This window comes from Heterodontus francisci, chromosome 3, assembly GCF_036365525.1.
Source record: "Heterodontus francisci isolate sHetFra1 chromosome 3, sHetFra1.hap1, whole genome shotgun sequence".
Classification (NCBI taxonomy): domain Eukaryota; kingdom Metazoa; phylum Chordata; class Chondrichthyes; order Heterodontiformes; family Heterodontidae; genus Heterodontus; species Heterodontus francisci.
Genome location: NC_090373.1, coordinates 98,402,901 through 98,411,722, shown reverse-complemented (window position 1 = coordinate 98,411,722; position 8,822 = coordinate 98,402,901). Strand labels below are relative to the sequence as shown.

The 8,822-nt window shown below is 40.8% G+C and overlaps 1 protein-coding gene across 1 annotated transcript; it reads right to left on the bottom strand.

The window, feature by feature from the left end:
• Positions 1-5,269: 5,269 nt before the first annotated feature.
• On the bottom strand, positions 5,270-8,059 carry LOC137358733 (CCN family member 2-like). The gene is made up of 5 exons (XM_068025010.1): positions 7,858-8,059; positions 7,392-7,611; positions 6,645-6,896; positions 6,055-6,266; positions 5,270-5,931 (listed from the first exon to the last, which is right to left on the bottom strand). Exons 1-5 carry the CDS (start codon positions 7,918-7,920, stop codon positions 5,635-5,637), a joined length of 1,044 nt encoding a protein of 347 aa, XP_067881111.1. The 5' UTR covers positions 7,921-8,059; the 3' UTR covers positions 5,270-5,634.
• Positions 8,060-8,822: the final 763 nt, after the last annotated feature.

Sequence of the window (8,822 nt, the reverse complement as noted above, 5' to 3'; positions counted from 1 at the left end):
AAAAATACTTGTCTATTTGGAATACTGTATACTTTTAGTAAAAACCGAAGATTTCCTGTGCTTCCTATTTGTAGTTTTTTAAATTTATTCATGGGATGTGGCGTCACTGGCTAGGCCAGCATTCATTGCCCATCCCTAATTGCCCTTGAGAAGGTGGTGATGAGCTGCCTTCTTGAACCGCTGCAGCCTATGTCGGGTAGGTACATCCACAGTGCTGTTAGCAAGGGAGTTCCAGGATTTTGACCCAGCGACAGTGAAGGAACGGCGATATAGTTCCAAGTCAGGATGGTGTGTGGCTTGGAGGGGAAATTGCAGGTGGTGGTGTTCCCATGTATTTGCTGCCCTTGTCTTTCTAGGTGGTAGAGATTGCAGATTTGGAAGGCCTTGGTGCATTGCTGCAGTGCATCTTGTAGATGGTACACACTGTTGCCACTGTGCGTCGCAGTGGAGGGAGTGAATGTTTGTGGATGGGGTGCTAATCAAGCAGACTGCTTTATCCTGAATAGTGTCAAGCTTCTTGAGTGTGGTTGGAGCTGCACCCATCCAGGCAAGTGGAGAATATTCCATCACACTCCTGACTTGTGCCTTGTAGATGGTGGACAGGCTTTTGGTGAGTCAGGAGGTGAGTTACCCGCCGCGGGATTCCTAGCCTCTGACATGCTCTTGTAGCCACGGTATTTATATGGTGACTCCAGTTCAGTTTCTGGTCAATGGTAACACTCAGGACATTGATAGTGGGGGATTCAGCTATCGTAATGCCATTGAATGTCAAGGGGAGAGGGTTAGATTCTCTCTAGTTGGAGCTGGTCATTGCCTGGCACTTGTGTGGCATGAATGTTACTTGCCACTTATCCAAGGCTGGATATTGTCCAGGTCGTGCTGCATTTCCACACAGACTGCTTCAGTATCTGAGGAGTCGTGAATGGTGCTGTATATTGTGCAATCATCAGCAAACATCCCTACTTCTGACCTTATGATTGAAGGAAGGTCATTGATGAAGCAGCTGAAGATGGTTGGGCTAGGTGATAGATAGATGGCCTAGGACACTACCCTGAGAAACTCCTGCAGTGATGTCCTGGAGCTGAGATGATTGACCTCCAACAATCATCTTCCTTTGTGCTAGGTATGACTCCAATCAGCGGAGAGTTTTCGCCCTGATTCTCATTGACTCCAGTTTTGCTAAGACTCCTTTATGCCACACTCAGTCAAATGCTGCCTTGATATCAAGGGTAGTCACTCTCACCTTACCTCTGGAGTTCAGCTCTTTTGTCCATGTTTGAACCAAGGCTGTAATGAGGTCAGGAGCAGAGTGTCACTGGTGGAAACCAAACTGTGCATCAGTGAGTAGGTTATTGCTAAGCAAGTGCTGCTTGATAGCACTGTTGACGACACCTTCCATCACTTTACTGATGATTGAGAGGAGATTGATGGGGCGGTAATTGGCCGGGTTGTACTTGTCCTGCTTTTTGTGTACAGGACATACCTGGGCAATTTTCCACATTGCCAGGTAGATGCCAGTCTTGTAGCTGTACTGGAACAGCTTGGCTAGGGTGAGGCAAGTTCTGGAGCACAGGTCTTCAGTACTATTGCCGAAATGTTGTCAGGTTCCATAGTCTTTGCAGTATCCAGTGCCTTCAGTCATTTCTTGATATCACACAGAGTGAATCAAATGGGTTGAAGACAGGCATCTGTGATGATGGGGACTTCAGGGGGAGGTTGAGATGGATCATCAACTTGGCAATTCTGGCTGAAGTTGTTGCAAATGCTTCTGCCTTATCTTTCGCACTGATGTGCTAGGCTGCCCCATCATTGAGGATGGGGATATTTGTGGAGCCACCTTCTCCACTTAGTTGTTTAATTGTACACCACCATTCACAACTTGATGTGGCAGAGCTTAGATCTGATCCATTCATTATGGGATCGCTTAGCTTTGTCTATCGCATGCTGCTTATGCTGTTTAACATGCAAATAGTCCTGGGTTGTAACTTCACCAGGTTGACACCTCATTTTTAGTATGCCTGGTGCTGCTCCTAGCATGCCCTCCTGCACTTTTCATTGAACCAGGGTTGGCCCCCCGACTTGCAGGCAATGGTAGACTGGGGGATATGCCAGGCCATGAGGATACAGATTGTGATTATACAATTCTGCTGCTGATGGCCCAGAGTGCCTCATGGATGCCCAGTTTTGCTTTGCTAGATATGTTCGAAATCTATCCCATTTAGCAAGGTGGTAGTGCTACACAACACAATGGAAGGTATCCTCAATGTGAATACGGGACTTTGTCTCCACAAGGTCTGTACAGTGGTCACTCCTACCAATACTGTCATTAAATCATAATCTCATGCTTTATATATTCATTTAATAGTCATTTAGATTTTGCTACAGATAACAAACAGAAAAAATCTTCTTCAACCTTCTTCTGCCTCTTCATTAAGTTTATTTCCTGTTTACTGAAGATTACTCCATTTATTAAAATATGCTGAATGGTTGAAGACATTTTAATATATTAGTCATCAAAGCATTATGGCTTTTTGAAAAGTTAAAAGAGTTTTCAAATATCTTCTGAATTTCCACCTATGAAAGAATCTGTTTTTCTCCTTCCAGAAATACAATCTAACCAACCTTTAAAATTGTAAACCACAGAGATACTTGTGTTCTGACTTTGGCTCTTGTTCCTTTCGTTGTTGATTTAGTTTCCTGGTGGTTTCAATGCTAAATCCAATACTTAAAACGTTACTCAAATTTCAATCTTCGGTTTGCTATATCTTCATAACTTCTCACTATAATGCAGATAGATGGCTATGTCGGTTTCTACTACTGATATACAGACCAACAATTGACACAATGAAATGTGCCTTACTCTTTAGAAAACAGATAAAAATTACAGTCTGTGCAACTTGTAACCTAGGAGATGGCATTTTATTTATTGTTTTACTGCTTTAGGTTTGGCATGATTGGTATTCAAGGCATTTCTAACCTGGTTTCCACCTTCTGGAAACTTCTCACCCATTTATCTATGCTTTCCTCTCTCAAAGTACTAGTTTGCAAAATTTGCTCTTCTCTCTGCGGAATGATGACCTTCAATTTCATATTAAATCACACATTATTTTAATTCATTTACCTGAGTTAATTTTGCATTACATTTTAACTAAAATCCCGGATGGAAACAAGGATATATCTTGGATGGATGATGTTTTATGGAATCTCCTTCAAGCCACTGAAAGACAAAAGATGAAGCTCATTGAAGTTTCTTCTTGGATTTCAATGGGAGACAATTTCAGTCTTGAACTCACTGCATTTCATTTGTATGTTCAGCTCCTGTTAATGGTAGATTCTTCAGCAGTGGGCTTGGGGAGTGGCCCCTCACCAACACACTGAACTGGGAGGGTAGACCTCAGCATGATCAGTTCTGAACTCTTGATTCTGGCTTCAACACACTCCATGCTGAACTTACTGTGTGGGAAAAAATGAGGATCAAATGTACTAACACATTGCTACTTGTCAATGAGAACTCGGTGACACAACTGTAGTGTACTCTCTGTTTCTGCTTGACCAAGGACTATCTCAGGCCCCACTGTCAGCACCTTTGCATCTACTCTGGTTGGTTGCTGCTTTCCTTTGTAGTTTCTACTTTTACAGTCCTTTTAGTATGCTAACTAATTTCAGCATCAATTAGATTCTCTCCTGATGGCTATGCCCAGCCACCTCCTTCAATGAGCAATAACAGGAAACTACCCTAAAAAGTTATGAGCAGAGAATGTACAAGTAGTTCAGGAGTCATAGAGTGAGCTTGTGAGAAATCGGACAGTGGTATGTGCGTGAAAGGACACCCATCCCTTGGCAGCCACCAAATTTCAGATGTATCTTCAGATAATTGTGTCTCAGACTAACTAAGTATTGCCACAAGAAATCTATGAATATACATAATTTTTTTTGTTTCTGTCAACTTCAAATATCCCATTTCATAATATAAAGAAGGCAGTCGTTCAGACGGTTCGGTTTCTTCTGACTTGAAGTTGTAAATTTAGACATCTGCCAATCTGCAAACATCCCTTATCAACAATTAACTTCCAATTGATCTCAAATGCTCATGTTTACAGCAATATGACTTTGTTGGCTTGAAAAGTCTTGTGTTTAAAGAATTATCTGAAATAGATGTCCTCCATTGTAAAGCATTGTATACAATGTTTACATCATTTGAGACTGATAGCACAACTACAATGACTTAAAAGCATGAGAGTAATACCAGTCTTACCTTAGAAGAAAATCATGTTTGCCATATAAGGCTGTAAGTTATGCTGCAAGATATTGCAGTTTGAATGTTTAATGTGCTTGTATCAAACTCCTAATAGATGGTTTAAGCTTTCATTAGTGAGATTATTTTGACATGAATATATTAAGCATTAATATAATAAGCACAGTATAATTTCTAGGTTGCAATGTTGTATTTATATTGTCAGTGTGTAGTTTGTTTGACTGCAGTATATTTTTGGACACCTTTTGCTTCTACCTTGTTTTCAATATGGGAAAGGACTGTATGATCTCTGTAAAGAGTAGTATAATCAGAGTAACAGCATGGCTACAGAAATGGAACAATATACTTTGAAATATCATGCAGATGTTCTATTTATGGTATAGAGTTACAGAACACATACTGTAATTGCTATGCAACTGAATTGTTCATTAATACAAATATTCTGTAACCACACATTTCTATCTTTGTGAAGCTTTGAAATAGAAAAACCACTGAATGTTTGTTTCTGATTTTAATTAATATTAGGAGCACTGCAATGTGCTGAATGCTGCTTCTTCCAATATATATGCAACTACTGGTGGAGGAGGGGAATCCGTTGGACGATCCCTTCTTCCAAATCCCAGATTTGCTGCTTCTATCCCCATACCCAATTATGCCTATTGGCATGTCTGGCTCCAAATTATACTGAATTTTTTTGTTATATAGAGTTTTCAGTGGATGGAGAATTAAAGCGGCTATAAAACATGTATAATCACTAAATTTCATGGCATATGGATTGTTAAACCGAGAAGGAATGCTTTGTCTACCATTTTTTATATATTAAAATTGATGGATAATGCATTCATGAAATATACATAAAACAATATTGATGAAACAGATTCAGATTTAAAATAATATTTTTGTATGTTCTTCTAAATCATAATATCTTGCTGTCATTATTTGACAGAAGATTGTTGCATTTGCATAGATTAATTAAGAAAACATTATTTTGTATCAAAAATATATTTTATTTTGAAGTAGAAAAGTGCAAACATTTAACTTTTGGTCACACTTCTCAAATGTTACAACAACTGTTCAAAAATAAAGAACAGTCATTTTGTCAAGTCTATAACTACAGTACTCAAGCAATAAACATAAGGCACAGACATTTAAATTAACTTAGACACTGTACACATATGTACATTATTTACAATGATATTGCAGCTAACAGTGTACAAGCAATGTCGTTTCAAAATCTAGGCCAAGTGCTATGACATGTTTCCATGTTCTTGTTTGATAACTGATAATGTCTTAACATGTCAATATTTTTCTTCACGTTATGCAGTGACCTTTGTCTAGAAAATCTTTCCAGTTAAGACGTTTTAGATTGATTACATAGTTTATGCCATGTCACCCATCATTTTCCTGTAATACAAGGACTGAAAGACATCATTGTCCATGGGGCAGTTATAGTGACAGGCGCAGGTTTTGATGAACATCATCTTCTTCTTCATGAGTTGGCCATCAGGACATTTGAACTCGACGGAGAGAGTAGTGGTTCTGTGAGGGGTACAGCATCTGCCATCGGTGCAAACACCACAGAATTTGGCTCTGTAAGACTTTAGACTGGTACAGCCAGAGAATTCAAACTTGGTAGGTCTGTAAACCTTTGGAGTGCGGATACATCTTTTGCCTTTCTATAGGGTGAATGACAGAAGACAAAATTTAATTAAAGAAAATATTCAATGCAAGGATATTGCAAAATAAATCTTGATGTTATTTTAAATCAATTGATCTGGGAAAGGCTTTTTTTTTTTTACCTTAATGGTATTTTTCATATCCATTTCACAAGGCCTGACCATACAAAGTCTGGTCTGTTTCTCCAGTCTACACTCTCTGTTGTCATTAGTTACCCGGCTGGAGATGCCCATTCCACAGGTCTTAGAGCAGGCACTCCATTCAGTGGTCTGTACAAGACAGTTTGCACGGAACATGGAGGGATCAGGGCCATAAGTGGCTTCTTCTCTATAAGCTGTAGTGAAGAAAAAAAATATAAAATCAACTTTTTAGGTAATATGACAGGCAGGAACCAGGGTTCCATTAGCTACAGGATAAGCAGTAAGAATTGTTTATTTCTGTTGCCCTCAAACTGTGTAATGCTACTAGGTCAATTAAAAGTTAGTAGGTTTTAAAGATTGTTACATTATATATTTTACTGAGTTTATTTTGCTGATGACTAGATCGCCAAGTCAGAAAACACTGAATCAATTCTATTGATCAATTTCAATGCATTTTAAAAATTTGATCTTGTAGTTGCAAAGTACACAGCCCTAGTGCCTGCTAATGTTGTTTGCCTAAAAACAGGTGTTTCTTTTGAGTTGAATGTTTTGATAACTGGTAAGCACCTTACCTGCCAGTGCAGGTCCAACCATGGTCTGGTGTCTGGGTTGCTCACAAACCCATTCCTCGCAGCACTTGCCAGGCACTTTGACCTTTTTGGGCATGGGACAGTCTGGGCTAGGTAAGCGGATCTCCACACTGCAGACAGGAACACAGCCGATGGAGCCATCCAGACAGGTGCACTTATACTTGCATCCACTCTGAAAGGTCTCGCCATTCCTGTACACAACACCATCAAACAAACAAGGAGCCCCTTCCTTAGCTGCAAGAGACCATATAAACATATCCCGGTAAGCAATTTAGTTCAACTGACAGTTTCAGTAAACACCAATAACTACTGCAATTTCACGACAAGCATTTTAAGCAGGTTCAACAGGAAATTAAATTATTCACCAATTCAGGAGGCAATACATCGGTAAATTCGCTAATTGTACCTCCATACTAAAAATATGAGAGAAATTTCATTCTTACAGCCATCAAACCGGATTGTGTACACACTTGCACAGCAAAGCTTCCATCCAATCCAGCTTGATGGCATTTTAAATCTCCATAATAAAAAAAAACAGAAAATGCTCTATAAAAACCAAATAAAGGATGCAGCAGGTTGCCTGACCTGCTGAATGTTCCCAGCATTTTCCATTTTTAATTTCAGATATCCAGCATCTGCAGTTTTGCTTTTGTTTAAATCTCCACACTTGGCAGTATGTGGTGGGCTGCAGCCTTATATGTATATTTAAAAAGAGCTGACAGTTCTCACCTGCACAGACTCCGACTGTATTGTACGTGGCGGATCCGAAGTCGCAGAATAGGTCCTTGTGGGGGTCGCAGGGCTGGCGCCGAGTGCACACCTCGCCCGCTTGCTTGGCGCAGACGCTGCAGCAGCCGCAGCCATCAGTGAGCAGAGAGACTCCGGGAGGGCAGAGTGGCGGCCGCTCAGGGCAGTGACAGGGAGTTCGGCACTCATCAGCAGCAGCCACCTGGAAAACACAGCACAACATTTACAAAGAGCCCCAATCTCCAGAGGATAGCACCGCACATACTGGACAGCTAGGGACCAAAATAAATGAAACACGAGTCACTGCATTTTAAACAAAATCTGAAACTCCTCAGCAGCATGAACTGGAATTGCTACATAACATTTAAGGATTGCACACAATTTAAAGCAAGTTCACATCAACTCTTCAAATCCTGTCATAACAAAATGCAGTCGGTAGGTAACTCACCAAACAAGCCAATCCCTGCAATAGCAATAGAGCAAACTTCACGCACTTCAGTCCGGCAAACATTTTCACAACTTTTCAGTTCGGACTTTCTCAAGTGTTTTTTTTCCCGCTTGCCAGTTGTATGACCGAGTCGCTGTGTTGAGTATCTCTCGAATAGTTAGTGTGTGTTGAGTGGTTTGAAGTGTGGGCTTTTTATCCTCTCCCAGACCGGCTGACGCATACAACCGGCCAAGAGCCTCGCCTCTGGATCAACAGCAGCATTCCTGGGCAGCCGGCCAGTTCCTGCCTCACACCGGATTGGATGTGACCTCTTGACACAGCGCATACCTCCACCCCAGCAAACAGGCACATTTCAAAATAAGAGGCTGTGCAAACGCTTCGGAAACTGGAGTGACGCGAGCTTTCAACAATGCTCAGGAGCACTGGTTGCTAAAGTTAACCAGGCAAGATATGTTTGCATTTCAACGTGCAAACATTCCCCACACACAGAACAATGCACGCGTATTATCTGTAACATGGAAGGGATAGAGGTCAATATATGTGTTATGAAGTCAAATCGTCTAACAGTGTTTTTATTTTATGATATGGAATTTATTTCATTCAACTGTAAACGTTAGGTGAGTACAATGTGTTCGAATTGGCAGGATTGATATGAGAGTGCCAGAAAGGTTGTTATGTCTACTGAGTTTCCAAGATCTCGATGGAGCTAAGGCGGACGTGTTGGAATGTTGTACTTTTTGCTTATTTTTATTTCCCACTGCCCGATCAGATGTTAGACAAGTTTCAGACGGCCAGGATTGCAGGAAAGTGGCTAGACGATATATGTGTGCACAGGAAGCGCACCTTTCCCCCGATAGGTCGTGATCCCAGACATGACTTTGTGAGATCTAGTTGAGTCCTGGCAGGGACATTCGGATATAAGAAAAACAGTGACGGCTTGTAACCACAAGAACGCGCGTCGATGG

Excerpts from the sequence above, each read along its gene's own strand:
- LOC137358733 (XM_068025010.1), bottom strand. The coding sequence starts at position 7,920 with ATGTTTGCCGGACTGAAGTGCGTGAAGTTTGCTCTATTGCTATTGCAG. Across the intron at positions 7,612-7,857 it reads TGCAGGGATTGGCTTGTTTG|GTGGCTGCTGCTGATGAGTG; the intron begins GTGAGTTACCTA and ends TGTGTTTTCCAG. Across the intron at positions 5,932-6,054 it reads ATATGAAAAATACCATTAAG|AAAGGCAAAAGATGTATCCG; the intron begins GTAAAAAAAAAA and ends TTCACCCTATAG.